This window comes from Sorghum bicolor, chromosome 6 (assembly GCF_000003195.3).
Source record: "Sorghum bicolor cultivar BTx623 chromosome 6, Sorghum_bicolor_NCBIv3, whole genome shotgun sequence".
Taxonomy (NCBI): domain Eukaryota; kingdom Viridiplantae; phylum Streptophyta; class Magnoliopsida; order Poales; family Poaceae; genus Sorghum; species Sorghum bicolor.
This window is the reverse complement of record NC_012875.2, coordinates 56,534,884-56,551,736: the sequence shown is the minus strand read 5'-3', so window position 1 is coordinate 56,551,736 and position 16,853 is coordinate 56,534,884. Positions and strand designations below refer to the sequence as shown.

Below are 16,853 nucleotides of genomic sequence, written 5' to 3'. Positions count from 1 at the left end.
TTTATTTTATTTGAAAAGACATAGAAACAGATAAAATTTTCATCGTTCCAATTCCAAACATGCCCAAATAGCCTAGGGCAGCCCCCACTGCCTCTCCCCGGTACGAAAGCCGAAATCGAAATCGTCCCAAATTCCCAATTGCAGCTTCCACATCTCCGCTCCTATGGCTCGCCGGCGTAGACGCCCCTCCGGCCGGGTCGCTAAGGTGGCGGCGACGCCTGCCGAAGACTCGCCGACCGACACGGACCCGACATCCTTGTCCTCTTTCCCTTCCGGTACATCCACCGACCCGGCCACCTCCCATCACAAATCCCCTCTCTCTGGGTTTCAACCGCTCCAGGACGACGACGACGATGAGGCTTGGACTCAGTCGGACAAGAGGGCCATGAGGCGGAGGCTGCTGGACATGATCCACCGCTTCTACCTCGACGCCATCTCGCGGTTGCCCCCAACCGAGTTCAGGAGGACCACCGGCCTCGCGCGGGGCCTCTTCGTCGGTGGCCACTGCTTCGGTCCACTCCACCCCGTCCACAACATCGTCGTCAACTCCATCTGGTACGGCACCGCCTTTCCCGTCCGGCGGCCCGCCGGCATCGACAACGAAGATGAGGCCAACGCACTGCTCAGCACCGACGGCATTGCCCGTATCTGCCACCGCTCTCTCGACGGGCTCGTGGCCGCCCTCCGCCACCTGTGCCCCTCCCTCTCCAACGGTGATACTCTGTGGCGGCTCTTCTCTAGCGCTGACATCACCGCTGCCCTCGCACTGGCAAACGGGGTCAGCAAATCAAGCGCGCTGCGTGTCGTCGCGTCTCAGGGCCATGCCGCTTTTCATCTGGCCGCCTTGGTTGCACAACACCCCGATCCCACAGCCTTTACTGACTTCGCATCATCAGCGTTACCTTCTATCAACGGGCAACACAACATTGTTCAGCTCTTGATCATGAAGCATGCGCTCGCAACTCGGCACATCAACTACCTCTCCAAAGTGCTGATGCCGTCATCACCAAATGGACCTTTTGTGGCGCCTCTCATGCTAAGCGCACGAGTCCTTGACTGTATTGCATCTCAGAGGCAGCAATTCAAGGGCATAGGAAAACAGATGGTCAATGTTGCCAACATGGCACTTCAAGAATACACTCAACGGTCTGGTCAACAGCTGACGCTTCATTCCGTGTGTGGCTCTAATCTGCTAAAGGAGGAGGGACTAAAGAACTGCTACCACATCAATTTCCTGGCGTGCCACGACGGCTCTGGTTCTCGAGTAGGCACTCCTGTGCTCTTCTTCACTGAGGCAGTTATTCTTTCTTGTGATGAGACTGATATCCACCTATGCGTGCCAGTTGATCCAGTCACAGACATTGGTATGCCCCCTCCTCTGTGAAACAATTCAATTTTTGATTCGTGTTTACATGAATGGAACACAATGTTGTATCTGTGTGAAGCATGGCAGGCAACTACCAGCATGAACTTGATTTATTATATTATTCTTTTATTTAGTTACTGTTATGCCCAAATAAGTATTCATTATCCTTACCAGAGTTGAAAGCAACCATTCAGATAGGAGAACTGCCACATAATGCAATGCTCCATCCGGGGCTTCTTTATTGTCAGTCAATCACCATAATGCAATTTTGGTCATCACCTTATTTGGATGATAATTTCTGTACAAGTTGCTCCCTTATTGTTTTTGCAGAGGGATAAATATGATTCTTGGTGTTTCTCTGCTGCCTTAAACATTTGGTGTTCCTTTTATTGTACATACCCATATCACTACTTCATATACCCGCTCCAGTCATAATGTTTTGGAGAACACATTCTCCAAAACCTAGCATGGACCAATAATTCTTTTGGAATACATCTATAAAAAAGAAACAGTATGAAAACTATTTTGATGACTTTAGTACACATAACGTTTTGTGCTAGACATTTAATTTTCTTGAGTTTGACTGGACATTGTCTAAAGCGTCAAGTATTTGTGACTGCCTGACTGGGTGACAGTTTATATTTTTATTTATTGGGTATGCTTTATTCAAGTTTTTTACTTTCAAGGAGCATTTGCTGTTCGTACAAATGTTGATGTTCTTGGTCCTCTTTAGTTTGAAATGTCAATTAGCCAGGGTGCATCTATTTTACAGATGAAATATCCTTTCTTTGTCCAGAGTGTCCACAGTGAAGTGTTGTCTGCTTGCTTCACTGAACAACTGAAAACTTTTCTGATCCAAGTATTCACTCACCAATTAGCATATTTTCTGGTGTGTTCCTCCCATATTTCAGGCTTACTTTGAAGCAGCTGAGTCAAATGCTCTGCTGTCTACTGATTGACTCGTTCCACTAGTAGCTTCCAGTACCATCATTTTCCAGCTACAAATAATTCCCTTGAATATGATATATACTTCCCCTGTCCTCACTTGAATTAAGCCACATTGCAAGCTTGCTAAATATTGCCTTATTATATTAGTATTCCATTCCTTAGGCCCTTCAGTTTTGTGCGCCTGCAGAATTGATTTGATTATGAACTTGTTGACAGTACACATGGCTACTTTTGATTGTTTATCAGATTCTAATATCGTTCTTCATTTGACATATTCATATCAGCAACATGCTTTATCCTTATCTATGTGCAAATATGGTTCAATGATACTCATCTGTTCCAAATCGTAAATCGTTTTGGCTTTTCTAGGTGCATAGTTTTTGCTATGAACCTAAGATATACGCTATTTCTAGATGCATAGTAAATTTATCTATCTAAAAAGGTCAAAATGACTTACAATATGGAATGGAGGGAGCACTTTTCAATTTCATTTCCTGCTTCAGTGCATGCTTGAGAAGTTGTAACCAAACAACAGTTACTCACCTTTCTTTCAAATTCTTCTTAGGCTGCTGCTTTGCTTGTGAGAGCAACAGGAAGAAGGTGGTGCACCCCTTTTATGATAAATACCTTGGTGGCCGTGAATTTCAAGAGGATGAAGTCGATTGTGGCAATGATTTTCCAATTCCCTTGGATGTAGACTATCTTTTTTGATGCTGATAGAGACAGGGCTTTTGCAAATTACTTGTGGAGGGAGAGCACGGATCATTGAGTTTGGCTGTTAGGAGTGGTGCCATGCTGTTAATCTTTGGAACCCGGAAGATAAACCATAGGGATTGTTTGGGTGTCTTGGTGGAAGCGACTAAGCAAGTGCGATGGTAGACCTACTGGGTTGTTTTTCAAAATAGAATAGAACACTGCAGCTACCGTGGTGCTTATCTCTCTTGTTGTCATGAGTTGGTTGATAATGCAGACTATTTCTCCGATCATGTATATAGTAATCAATAACAAGAGTAGTGTTTGGTTCTGCGCCCAGTTTTCTGTTCCCCTTGTTTTGGGCCTACTTATCATTAACAGACATGCTACATTTCCTAGCATGAGTGCATGAGGTTGATAGGCGCATGGAAATGTCCTGCTCCTTGTGATGTTCGAATGGGACACTATTACTACATTCGGCTATTCCCAGATATAGGAAACATGATGTACTGTTGATTCTTATGCAAATTTGCTTCGCAAAAACTCACAAGCAGGTAAGCTGAAAAATTTAGCTGTGGAGCTGCTCTTGCATGCCTGCACAGTGCACAATCATGTTAATCAAAACATGTTTATGCGTTGGCAATAAAAATCGAAACTGCAGTGTTACTGATAATTGACAGGAACTTCCCCTTCCGGACTGAAAGTAGTCCAAGTACTAATTAAAATTTAATCGTATGTTAATGGACTGTCATGGAAAATCAGTAACGTGCCATATGTTCTGATGGTGTGAGGACAGGAGCCTGGGCGAGTCAAAAGGAGCTAGGGCATGGCTGGCCGGCGTAGCAAAATCGTAGCAGGCGTCGTCGCCGCTTCCACGCTAAAGGCCCTGATTCCTGTTCCAAATCGACAGCAGCATGTCACCGAGGAGAACTCTGATCTGCAGAATAAAAGAAAATAAGAATAAGAAGGCTTAAAATAAAAGGAAAATAATAAGGCGTGCGAAATCAGGAGCTAGGCCATGGCTGGCCGGCGTAATCGTAGCCGCCGCCGCCGTCGCCGCCTCCGTGCTAATCTGGGTTCGGGGCACTCCGAATCCTCTTCCGGTTCGTCCTCCTACGATCGGGCCGCCCATTGCAAAACCTCTCTTCCGAATCGGCAGCAGCAGGTCACCAAGGAGACGAAGTCTGATCTACGGAGGACGACACGAGATGCTCGAGCCGTGCGTCCGTTCCTGCTGGGTCTCATCCGCGGCTACTACATCGACGCCATCTCCCGGCTGCCCGCCGCCGAGCTCCGGACCACCCTCGCGCGTGGCCTCCTTCTCGGTGGGCACTGCTACGGTCCACTCCACCCCGTCCACAACATCATCCTCAATTCCGTCTGGTACGCCGCCGCCTTCCCCTTCCGCGCCGACCCCATCGATGTCGACTTCGTCAGCACCGAGGGTATAAGCCGCCTGTCCCACCGGTCCCTCGATGGATTGGTCGCCTACCTCTGCCACCAGTGCCCTGATCTTTCCCACGACGACGCCCTCTGGCACCTCGCCCTCTCCCTTGCCGCCCTCCATGGCGCCTCCGCCTCCGCACGCGGGGCAGTGCCGATCGGCCGCACGGGATTGGAAGCCGTTCCGTTCCAGGTGGCTGCCCAGGCGGCGCGGCACCCAACACCTTCCGCCCTCACGAGCTTCGTCACCTCGGTGCTGCCACCTGTGGAGCGCGATGTGCTCTCGCTGCTTGCTGCAGGCCGGCGTAGGCTCTCCTCGCATGACATCCTGCGCCTCTCCGCCATGCTTCAGCCTCTCCCGCTGCCAGATGCACTGCCGCAGCAGCCATGTTCTCGAGAGCTGACCATAAGAATCGGCCGAATCATCGCCGAGAGGAGGAGGTGCTGTAGGATCGCCTACCAAATGTTTATCGACATTGCAGATGCGGCACTGCGCAAGTTTGCTCGTCAAACTGGGGCACGATACCGCCTTCATATTATCTATGGCCAAAGCATCGTGGAGGCTGGGGATTGCTGTGGCATGGACCAATATTTTCACATCAATTTCATGGCCTGGCCAAAGGGCAAACAAACCCAAAGCCAGATTCCAGTTTGCTTCTTTGCTGAAGCTCATAATCCAGCAACCAGAAACTGTTCTGAAGAAGCCATCACCTCCTGCTGCATGCTTGGATGCGCACAACCATCAAATCATGTTGGTATGTTTTTTTTAATCTCAGATCCTTTTTCGCCATATACATTACTACAAGTTGAGCACCACCTGACCACCTAGGGCAACATATCGTGCTTGCTTGCTTGTCTGCTTTGCAAATGCAATATGCAGGGCCATTCCTGTTATTAACGTTCCTATATGATTAGTAGATTGGGTGTTCCTTTACGACTGGCTAGCGGATTCTGTGTTAAGCTGCATGTTCTGTGCATAATATACCAGTTAAACCTGGTAAAGCTTCTATTAGTTCCCTAATTTTGTTGCATCTATTTCTCTGTTCCTCGTTTGTTCCCAGTTTGATTAGTTCCACAAATAAGACTCATTGTTGGTTGGTACTTTCTCTGTTCCAAGTCAAACTTTTCTAACTTTGACTATGTTTTCACAAAATTATGTTACCATCTACAAGTTCAAATAAATGCACTATCAAAGCATATTTATGGAGAATTCAATTAAACTGATTTGATTGTACAGATGTTGGTGCATTTTTCTATAAACTTGATCGAAGTATAATTTGGAATAGACGGAGTAGATGAAATCTTCTTATGAATCTTGCTTAATGCCAGAACAAACACGATGGTTCTGCAAAGGAAAAAAAACCAATAACAGGTTTAGGCTGATTGATATGCAGCAGTGTTTGCCTTGTATGTTGAGCAAAAGATTTTGGGATCTACACGGTATGCATTGCAATCTGTCTATTTTTAATAATGTAGAGTATTGCAACCTAGAGATGCATTTGTTTTGTACAACCTGATAGTACCATGTCCTGTTTGCAAAATTTATGATGTGAAGTTCCTTTTTTCTTGGGGTATTTCAGTGGCAGATTCTGTCTCTAATCCTGCTTGTGGACAAACGCAGATAATTGTTATGCTTGTGCGAGGATCAAGAGAAAAATTGATCATCCAAATGGTGAGGAGCACTTCGGAGGGCATCCACACAAGACAGATGAAACTGAGGATGACCGTGATTGCCCAACCACCATTGACGTGGACTACAGGTTTTTCGATCCTGACAGAGACATTGACCTTGTGAAGTGGTATGCTGATAAGATAGATCGTGCTGAAGCTATTTATTCCAAGCTGGGCTTGAAAAACGGGAACACAAATGATGAAGATATAGCCGAGGAAGATATTGAAGTTTATTGCAGGCGATATGCCTGATGGGTAAATGAAGATGAATTAGGGACCACGCCATGAGTTTCCAAACTTGGCAGCGGCATAGTCAGACTGGGTGAAGAGATTTGATCTTTTATACTAGTACTAGTATATATAGTTGGCATACAACATTGATTAATTAAATTTACTTAATTTTGGAATTGTGGTATCCAAAATATTTAAATGAGACTTCCATTAATGTACAAGAACGTTCGAACGATATCAAATTAATCAAAAGTTATATAGATGGCAGCGATAATTAATTTTTTTATAATATTATCCTCACTGCAATCTAGATGAAGAAGAGATTTGGTCTTTTATACTAGTAGCATGCAACATTGATTAATTAAACTTACGTAATTTTGAAATTATGGTATCTAAAATATTTAAATGATGATACACACGGTGCTTTTCCTCAGTTTCCAAGAATCTCAAAGTGATAGGCCCACATTAAAAGCTCCAGACCTAACTACCAAATATAGGATACTTGTCTGTTTCATTCCATGGGACTAAAGTTTAGTCCCTCCCTTTTGGCGTCTTTTAGTCCCTAAAATTGCAAACAAAGTGTGTTTTAGTCCTCTAGTCCCTTAAGGGGTGACTAAAGGGGGCTAAACTTTAGTTCAGTAAATGAACAAAATAGACCTCTTGCTCGTTCATCTAGACTGTTTGACACAGTTCTAGCTCTAAGATAATTAATGTTTTTCTTGTAGTGAGCACACAACTACCAAATCCCTTCTTCATCTAGACTGCAGCGAGGATACTACAGTATTAAAAAACATTAATTGTTGGCATTGGCGGGATGGGGATGACTACCCTCGCTCAGTATATTTACAATGATCCAGGGATGAAAAATCATTTTGGTGCGATGATATGGGTCTATGTCTCATATTTCTTCGACAAGAAAAGGATAACAAAGGAAATCATTCATCCCTAGGGTGGATTTCAACTCATCATCATGCAGTCTTTATGCTCTTCAGATCAAATTGATAGAGCAGCTCAAGATACACCCAAAATTCCTTTTGCTTTTTTTGGTGCCCGAATAATTGAACACTTATCAACTCTCAACAATTAAATACTTTACCAACACTTATTATTTCATTATTCCTCCATGGGTTACAAATTACAAGAATGTTTTCATCACAACTCATGGATGTGCCTCAGCTGGTGGCGGCGGTTAGCCTGGTTCCTAGCGGTTGTAGGCCGAGTCTTATTTTTCTCCTTTTTTGTTTCCTAGTCCCGCTGTCTTCCTTTCTGAATCCCTAGTTATGTTTTCTGTTCTGTACTTCTTTACCTAAGTTAACAAAGTACTGTAGGGGCACAAGCCCCTCCAGTTTTCTTTCAAAAAAAAAAAAAAATTGGCGGATGAGTAGCCCAATCTGGCAGAACAGTCCAACCTAAACATCAATAAGAATTGTGTAAAATTAGTATGAACATTTCTTGCATATATAGTACATGTATAGTAAGACAAGTATTTATGATGAAAAGAATACATTTAAGAACTTACTGCCACATTTATATCCATCTGGCACAGGCTTGTTGCATTCCTTTGCAAGACGAACAAGTTTCTTGCCCAACGCTGATTGACGTGGACTACAGGTTTTTCGATCCTGACAGAGATATTGACCTTGTGAAGTGGTATGCTGATAGAATAGATTGTGCCAAAGCTGTGGCTTGTCTCAAATCCCGCTCTGCTGAAGATGATAGCGACAACGAATATGAACAGGATTATGAAGATGAAACCGAGAAAGATTTCTCCATATGTTGCAGGATATCTGTATGACAGCTTATCAAGGAAGAACGAGGGAGACAGCAGCAGTGCACAAGGAAGGCTCTCGTTCTGCTGAACGTCTTCCTGTTCTAGTTTCTTTCAGTTAGAGCAGGTGTCAACTCTTTGCTACTATGCAGATAACGTGAAACGTACCTATTCTGGCAGGACTGAATGTTTGCAACAACGTTCATCGAAATCGGTCGCTAACCTGGCCCATTAGATAAACTAGTTTCATGGATAAAACTAAGCAGTCGATGGATACCTTCAGAAAACTGTTTCAGGACTCAACTACTTATTAGCAGTACGTACCATTGTTGTCGCTTGCGTTGCAAGCAAAGTTCAGGTCCCTGTGCTAATTGAAAGCGATACCTACGTTTTTGAATGAACAGAATTTTTTTTTTTAAAAAAAGGAGTACTATACTGTAGCTATGTTGACTATAAGCTTGAGGTCTTGTTTAGTTCCACCCAAAATCCAAAAACTTTTTAAGATTTTCCATCGTACCGAATCTTGTGGCACAAGCATAGAACATTAAATATGGATAAAAAAAACTTAATTGCACAGTTTGTCTATAATTTGTAAGATGAATCTTTTGGGCCTAAAGTTATATACTAATTGCTAGATACAAATAAAAATACTATAGTGTTCTAATCCAAAAGGTTTTTTATCTAAATAAGGTCTCATGTTGTTCAAACTTTGCACTGGTGGATGAGCTAGCTTTTTTTAAGGAGAGTGTCGGATGAGCTAACTATTGTGCCATGACATAACTGAAACACGGTGGGCTAACGCTAACACACCGCATTGATCCACCATCCAGCATTCCAGCCACAACTGTGACTGTGACTGGCTTGGAGCTGTGGCTGGGCCAGGCCGAGGCAGTTTGGCCCATATGATGTGGCGAACCCTCTTGACCCGATTTTCGCATGTTCTCCGCGGCGAGGAGTCGGTAGTGTGGGAGCCGTGTCACACCACACCTCCTCTCCTCATGTCTACAGACTCCGTCAGCGTCGACCTGCACGCCTACGTCACACCTCTTCCTTCCCTTGTATTTATACTGTACGATTGTGCTGCACTGGAGTGTATACATTATTGCTGCTATTACTGCCCCCTTTTACAAGGCAGTGCGCATGGAGATTTATCTCTAGCTTCTTAAGCCAACTTCTTGTTTGAGATTATGACCACACAGAGTTTCAGTTGTTTAGCCCAACTACTGCTCGGAGCTGACGTCGTTCCATGAATCTGTCAAGATCTGCATGGTTGGCGCCAACTCTAACTCCAAAATTGTCAAACTTTGCTTGCAGGTAAACGTCAGTACATCACACATGCATACTGTTTTAAAACAGTCTAACAGCAACTGTTGACCTAAATCGGCAACTATGCTAACCTGATCCGGAAGGAAATGAAGATGGGAGGCATCACTGCATTGACCATTGTGCTGGCTGCAGTTACAACTGTAGCTTTTTTACAGCTTCTACAGTATTTTTGTGAGGGGAAGAGCCGCAACTCTCAGTGACCCTCTAGTACTTATCCGTACTACTGTTGTTGCTTGCCTTGCATGGAAAGTTCAGCTCCGTGCCAATTGAAAACGATCGATACCTATGTGTTTGAACGAACAGAAGAAGGAAGAGGTACATGTGTTCGTTGACTGTATAAGCTTCAAGTTGTTCGAATTTTGTCTTGTTAGATGAGCTAATTGCAAACCTTGAGGCTTTATTTGGCTGCACACACAAATCCACCCCAATCCACATGGTTTTGGAGGGATTGAGGTGTAGTTTAATTTAAATTTCATCTTTATCTATTTAATTTAAATTTTACCTCAATACATCCCAAACTGCGTGGATTGAAATGTAATTATGTGAAGCCAAACCAGTCCTGAAATGGAAACTTCCTTATTTTTCCCATTATTTACTTGGCACGGGTAATTTTCAGGAATTTCAACATGGGTGATGATTGGTGAAATGTGATATTATGCGAACATCGTGGGCTGCAAAATTGTAGGCATGGCATCGATAAAACGACCCATGGAAGCCCAAAACGTACGTAACCCCAACCACCATCCTACATTTTGCTAAAAAAACATCCTACATGGCCACGCCCACATCGTCTCTGCCAATCTACCCTCTCAGGCACAAAATTAAATTCATCTATAATAATCTACAAAAATAAAAAAAGTAAATGAATTTGTCGTCACCTTCTGTCGTCTTCAGTTTAAGGTTGGCCTGATCAACACTCTAGTTGGGTGCGTACATACCCGGTTATCATTGTTAGTTAATGATGATAGAGCAGTTGTACCAAATAAATTAGCCACACAGATACATCAAGAATAAAATATATATATACGTATAGTGTTTCAAATATTTGTCAACACTGCTTAAATAGCATTTATTGAGATGCTCGTACCAACTAATACATCTCTCTTGACGGCTAATAACTTTTTTTTTTTGCACTGAGCAGATGGCTGTGAGTAGTAAATTTTCTGAAGATAAAACTAACAAAATAGGGAGGAGGAAGAGGAGAGAGATAAAATAGGGAGGGTATTCGATAGAAGAAAATAGGGAGGATGAGAGAACCGAGGCCCTGTTTCCTCCGATAAACTTTAACTTCTATTGTATCGAATGGTTGGACATATGCATGAAGTATTAAATATAGACTATTTAAGAAAATTAAAACACAGCTAGAGAATAATTTGGGAGACAAACCTTTTCAGACTAATTAGTCCATAATTGAATACTAATTGTCAAATAAAATAAAAATGTTACAGTACCTATTAAACTTTAACATCCTCAACTAAACATCTCTGACAAAAGAGGAAACTGAGGCCTTGTTTAATTCCTACCTAAAAACTTTTGGCTCCATCTTATTGAATGTTTTAATATATGCATGAAGCATTAAATATAAATATAAATAATTAATTATACAGTTTACATGTATTTTGTGAGACAAATTTTAAAGCCTAGTTAGTTGATGATATATTAATTGATATAGTTATGTAGTTGCTAAAGTACCCAAACAGGGCTTGAAGAGGAGTACTCGATTCCTAGTTCGCTAGTTCACTGCTTTTTAGGGACAGAAAACAGAAAACACTCTGGTGGAAATGATTGCCGCAGGGGGGGCCCTTCGCTGATTGCTGTTGCCCTTGTCCGCCAACATTCTTCGTCAGGACATTATACTGCCCTCTCTTTCTCTCGGCCTTTCATGAGGCACTGTACATAGAATAAACAGAGAGAGAAATCTTTAGCAAAGTCGCCATTGATAGGCAGCTAATAAGCTCCTAGGCCATGTTCCAAACGGCCTCAAATAGCTTGGTTTCTTGCCACTGGGCAGCCACAGCCCACAGGGTGCCAAACGGCAGGGCATCTTTTCACTCATAGCCCTCACATGCCTTTGCCTCCACTCCACAGAGGCTGATGGATGGTGCATGACAGAATTGGGTGGGCACTGTCTCTACTTGAGCTTTTCGATCTTTTGTGCCCGCATGGAATGACATCAGAGAATAAGGGACGTCGTGACTCGTGAGTACAGTTTTTGTTACCTTTTTTTGATGATAAAACGATCGATGACAAAAGAGATGGTTAGAGTTCGGAGACATGCATGGTACCAAGAAGTGCGTTTCTCTAATGTTGCTGCCTGTACCTGACTGATTCAGTAGGTATGGTAGTAGAGTAGTTCTGATTGATGGGCAGGTAAAGGAGACTAATGGTGTCTAGTAGCTCTAGATGTCTTTCCTTTTGTCTTTTGGCAACCTTGTTGCACCAAGCCGATCGATGAGAGGAGATAGGCGAGCCAATCTCATTAAGCTAGTAGATAGATTATTGTAACTGTCCACAGGTAACCAAATTGGGAGCAACTTCTTGATTATTTAGGATCTCAGACGGCCGTTTCTCCATCTGATGAATTTTCTGCAAAACTCATGCGCGAAGCGGGCGTCCCAGGTCGTGTAGCAGTCGTCTTCAGTACGCGTTTATTATTGCCTGTCTCCTGAATTACGTCAGAAAGACGCTGGTCGATCCATATACGCTCTGAATTTTCCGCGATGACAAAATCTCCCCCGCGAAATGTATTCAGCTCCATGATCAAATCAAGGTTATGTCATGGAGATCAGTATTCGGTAGTATACAGAGTACCACTAGTATAATGCGCATGGGCTCACTGAATTAAATCCTGCAGTGCGTGCGGTTTAGGCTGCCGAGACTCATATCATGTGCAATTCCCATGTAATCAGGCCGACGAGATGTATCATCTGTCGTGATGATTGATGCGCTCCCACCCTAACTAACCGGAATGTTTGTCCTCTGCGTGCCGCGCAGCTCACATGACAATCAGACAGTATGCAACAGCATGCTGCTCGTCAGAATCGCATTTCCATCACTCGACCAAAAGTCACGCCATAGCCACACACACTTATGCCTTGTTTAGTTCGCGAAGGGAAATATTTCGCGACAATGTAGCACTTTCGTTTGTTTGTGATAATTATTGTTTAACCATAGGCTAACTAGGTTTAAAAAATTCATCTCGTTAATTTCGACCAAACTGTGCAATTAGTTTTTATTTTCGTCTATATTTAATACTCAATGAATGCGTCTAAAGATTCGATGTGACAGGGAATCTTGAAAAAATTTGAGTTTTTGGGTGGAAGTAAACAAGGCCGCTTAGCTGAAAATATTGTCTACTAATTTATTTTGAAAGAAAAATATTTCTAAATAGTTGATGGATTTGGCATGGCTCATAAATAAATAAAGGAAACTCTTTTTCCTTTTCTAAGAGCATCTCCAAGAGAATAGGTAAAATTATATTCTAAACTACAAGATTTAGCCATTATGTAAAATAAAAAACTCACTCAAAGCATAGAGTTCCACAACAGCCTTTGTATAGGATAGCTAGTGAGGACGGCATGCTATATATGACAAGCGAAAGTTTAGGAATAACAAACTTGTTATTTTAGCAAACCAGATAGCATATCTGTTGGAGTTTAATTTTTACTTTAAAAATGTAAAAATAGCCTAGACAACATAAATAACATACCTGTTGGAGTTGCTCTAAAGGCAGGTTCGGAAATGTCAAATCTAAGCAGTAATTGTCCAATTGGCCCGCTCTTGTACTGTAGTAGCGAGTAAGAGCAACTCCAACAGTTTTGCTATTCTTGTTATGGAGGCCCTTTAGAACTTCTATAGTAGAAAAATAGGCTCCAACAGATGTGCTATTTGGTTTTGTAAAATAGAAAGTTTGCTATCCCTTAATTTTCGCTGGCCATATATAGCCAACCACTGGCACTAGCTATCTGATAGCAAGGCTGTTGTGAACCTTTTCTTTTTTAAGAAGTTATCTATTTTACAAAATGGCTAAACATTAGAATTTGACTACTAAGTTTAGCCAAGCTCTTAGAGATGCTCTAAGAGAAGTAATCACGATCAGTGCAAGTAAGCAGCGTCCTGTTCGCACTAATAACTGAGACGCAAACGCACAAGCTGCAACCGGATGCTGGATCGCTGTTCGATTCGGGGCATCACCCATCACCGTATATCTTATCGCTCGGCAAGCCTCTAATGGCGCCGGGCAGCGTTTGATTCGTTGCCCGCGGGTTGCCTCGTATACTCTGTTCCCGGGTTCGGGTTGTCCGCCCGGGCGGCGCGTTGGACCCGGTAGCCCGAAACCGCCCATATATCTTGGGAACTTTCCGTGACACGGTGGAGCTAACTACTCCGCGCTGGCTCGCCACCGGCCACCGCCGCCGCCGAACCAAAACCAACTGCTCTCCTTCTCCTCGTCTCTGCCGCTCGCACGAGTTTAAAGTTGCCGCTCGCCACCTCACCTCACGCGTTCATGCCCCGCCGCCCCCGGTAATGGCAGCCGCAGCGGTGACCTCGCCGGATCCCTTCACGTTCCACTGCCCCGTCGCTCCACTGTCGGCAGCGGCTCCGGTTGAGGCTGACGTCGACGAGTTCGAGTTCCACGTCGTGCCAGCCGCCGCGGCAGCGCTCTCGGCTGCCGACGAGCTCTTCTCCGGCGGGAAGCTCGTGCCTTTACACCGACCGGCGCCCGCATCTGCGCCCTGCTCCCCTCCGCCGTGCCTGGAGGTCGAGGAGCCCGCGTCCGAGCCGACGTCCCCTCGTGCCCCGCGATGCGCTGGGCGCCGGTGGCGCGACCTACTCCTCCTCGTGTCCAGCTCCAGGAAACCCAAGGCTGCCAGCGGCCGCGGCGGCGGCGACGCCAGCAAGTGCGCGGCGGATGGGTATCTGAACGCGCGACGGGAGACGCATTTCCGGCCGCTCCTCTCGCGGGACTCCTCGTCGTCCTCGTCGGCGTCCTCAGTCGACTCGGGCAAGAACGCGCGCCGCCCGCCGGCGCCGTCGTCGTGTTCCCCGCTGCGGACGCGGTCGGCACCCGTGGCGAACCTCCTCCACCTCATGTCCAGGACAAGATCTACCGGCGACAACGTCAGCGCTGCCGCCGCAGCGGACGCGCAGGTTCGTCTGAAGCGGCAGGAGCCAGCGGCGGCGAGCGTGCTCCCGCTCCTGACCCGCGCCTCGTCCTCGTCCTCGTCCTCGGCGTCCTCCTCGGACTCCTACAGGAACCCTCGCGCGGGCGCGGGGCCGTGGCGGCCGCGCGGGCCCTCTCGTCCGTGTCCGTCCCGGCCCGCGGTGGCGGCGGAGAGCCCGCGCGTGAGCGCGTCCGGCCGCGTGGTGTTCCGCGGCCTGGAGCGCTGCTCGAGCACGCCGGCGTCGGCGGGCATCGGGCGTCGTGTTCCGCGGCCGAGGGGCATGGAGCGGTCCTACTCGGCCAATGTACGCGTGGATCCGGTGATCAATGTCTTCGGCTTCGGGCACCTGTTCATGCCGTCGTCGCCGGCCAAGGAGAAGAAGGCCGACAGGGAGAGGGACGTCGCAGCAGGCCGCAGGAACAGGCCGGAGAAGCTGGCCATGGTGCTGAGAGATCCACAGGATTAGGCAGCGGCCACGCTGGCAATAATGCATCGGATTCTCCTTGTCTCGAATTTTTTTGTTGTTGTTTTCTCTCTTCTCCGTATTAATTTTCTCGCCTTGCTTCCGATCGTTGTAATATAGCGCCGATATTATTAGTCCAGTTTTTAGGATCTGAACAAAGAAATTCCCAGAGAAACTTTGGTGAGATCTGAATTGCCTCTCCGAACTGTAACTCTGATCCTCCCCAGAGATCAATCATCATGCTACGTGCTACGGCTACTCCTACTCTTTGAACAGCACATCTTCTGTTCCAAAACCCAAGCACTAATCAATATGCAGTGTCAATCACTTCAACTGAAGTATAGAGTGATGTTTACGTACTCCAGTAGATGGACTATAGAAGAGACACGACTCGTCACAAAGTTTTCAAATTTCTCCATGTCCTTGGCAGTACGACGGAATAGGATGAACCGATGAAGTGGCTCGGCTACGGCTACCCTGCCCCAGAGGAATGGGTTGGTACTCGAATAGAGGCCTCGTGATCCGTGCAGATTCCGGGCTGTGCGTCCTCCTGCCCGCACTGAGCTGCCGCCTGCTGCTCGAAAGATTTTTAAAATGCAAAACGTTCCGTCCAGACAGGATCACAGGATTACAATACCTTTCTTCTGTCTGTCTGCTTAACAGGATTTGAAATGTTTCAAATTGATACATGTTCAGTCGATGCAAAACGTTCTGTCCTGACAGGATCACAGGATTACAAACATCGGGATCTCACGGAGTCTCGGGACTTGATGCTATCTGCCTCCTAGTGGCATGTTTAACCTTCTTCAAGCACGGGATGCACATTGGCAAGCTCGCAATGTCGATTTTGGCATTGTTTAAGGCGGAGAAGGTAGGCAATGATAGCACCTAACTGTGGAGTCTGAGTGTGTGACGAGTATACGTGAACTGACGGGTCCGGCGCCGCTGTCTCTCGCCGCGGCCGCTGGTATGCAAACGTCGACGGCGTAGTTGGGCACACCGGAGTGGTTCAGATATACTAGTACTGTAGTGTACTTGTACTTTCTGTTGCCGTCACCTGTCCAAAAGCTGGGTGGTTGAGCCACGTCCCGTGATCACATCAGCACGGCACGGAGCGGGTCACTCGTCGCTGCCGCACGTCGCCAAGGCATGGCGCCGCTGCGCTCCGGTCTCCCAGCAGCAGTTGCACACGCCGCTCACCAACACTTGAGCGGGCAGTCTGGCGATGGCGTGGCATCTGACAAGGGGAAGGGGCGCCAGACTGCCATGCCAGATGCCATGTGTGTCTCGTCCCATCCCCATCCGGTGGCGCCTGGGGGCTGGGCCACCGTCGGCCGTCCCGGCTCGCGACGCGAACGCAATACGCAAGGCATGGGCGCGGCGGGGCACGCACGACGGGAGGCCGGAGCAGCGGGGCCCTGTGTCGTGTGTCCTGCTCGCTCCCGTCGCGGAATCTCCCCTCGGCAGTCGGCAGCCGGCAGGGACGAGGAGAGGCAGACAACTGCTCGGTGCTCGCATGAGGCAGACACGTGAGAGAAATGAAATGTGCACGTGCAGGCGCAGCGCGTGGCAGTGGCAGGCGGAAGGAATGGGCTTATTACCGACGGGCCTCACTCATCATGTCGAGGCTCGTCTGCAGGGCCCGTCCATCCAAGGTTTTCTACTCTTGGGCTAAAAGCCTTGTGGGTTGGTAGGTATTCGTACTGCAACCACCGGCCCGCTGTCCATGAGCCCATGGTACTCGCGCACGTAGTACAGTACGTGGGTGATGATTGACGC

At 46.4% G+C, this 16,853-nt stretch overlaps 3 protein-coding genes and 1 long non-coding RNA gene across 5 annotated transcripts; 3 read left to right on the top strand and 1 right to left on the bottom strand.

Annotated features, from left to right (window-relative positions):
- On the top strand, window positions 34-3,439 carry LOC8074718. Its single transcript, XM_002448501.2, has 2 exons — window positions 34-1,364; window positions 2,880-3,439. Exons 1-2 carry the CDS (start codon window positions 164-166, stop codon window positions 3,023-3,025), a joined length of 1,347 nt encoding a protein of 448 aa, XP_002448546.1. The 5' UTR covers window positions 34-163; the 3' UTR covers window positions 3,026-3,439.
- Window positions 3,806-6,619, top strand: LOC8074717. Of its 2 annotated transcripts, XM_021462508.1 has the most exons (3): window positions 3,806-5,205; window positions 5,780-5,890; window positions 6,072-6,619. In XM_021462508.1, exons 1-3 carry the CDS (start codon window positions 4,026-4,028, stop codon window positions 6,371-6,373), a joined length of 1,593 nt encoding a protein of 530 aa, XP_021318183.1. In that variant the 5' UTR covers window positions 3,806-4,025; the 3' UTR covers window positions 6,374-6,619. The 2 variants fall into 2 exon arrangements, with proteins under 2 accessions (XP_021318183.1, XP_002448545.1); XM_002448500.2 differs by lacking the exon at window positions 5,780-5,890 and having other exon boundaries at window positions 3,810-5,205.
- LOC110436192 lies at window positions 7,708-8,365 on the bottom strand. Its single transcript, XR_002453932.1, has 2 exons — window positions 7,872-8,365; window positions 7,708-7,761 (listed from the first exon to the last, which is right to left on the bottom strand). It is a non-coding gene; the product is annotated as an uncharacterized LOC110436192 (long non-coding RNA).
- LOC8074716 lies at window positions 13,837-15,415 on the top strand. The gene has a single exon (XM_002448499.2). The coding sequence runs from the start codon at window positions 13,974-13,976 to the stop codon at window positions 15,075-15,077; it is 1,104 nt and encodes a 367-aa protein (XP_002448544.1). The 5' UTR covers window positions 13,837-13,973; the 3' UTR covers window positions 15,078-15,415.

Excerpts from the sequence above, each read along its gene's own strand:
- LOC8074716 (XM_002448499.2), top strand. The coding sequence starts at position 13,974 with ATGGCAGCCGCAGCGGTGACCTCGCCGGATCCCTTCACGTTCCACTGC.
- LOC8074717 (XM_021462508.1), top strand. The coding sequence starts at position 4,026 with ATGGCTGGCCGGCGTAATCGTAGCCGCCGCCGCCGTCGCCGCCTCCGT. Across the intron at positions 5,206-5,779 it reads ACAACCATCAAATCATGTTG|AACAAACACGATGGTTCTGC; the intron begins GTATGTTTTTTT and ends GCTTAATGCCAG. Across the intron at positions 5,891-6,071 it reads AAGATTTTGGGATCTACACG|ATAATTGTTATGCTTGTGCG; the intron begins GTATGCATTGCA and ends GGACAAACGCAG.
- LOC8074718 (XM_002448501.2), top strand. The coding sequence starts at position 164 with ATGGCTCGCCGGCGTAGACGCCCCTCCGGCCGGGTCGCTAAGGTGGCG. Across the intron at positions 1,365-2,879 it reads TGATCCAGTCACAGACATTG|GCTGCTGCTTTGCTTGTGAG; the intron begins GTATGCCCCCTC and ends AATTCTTCTTAG.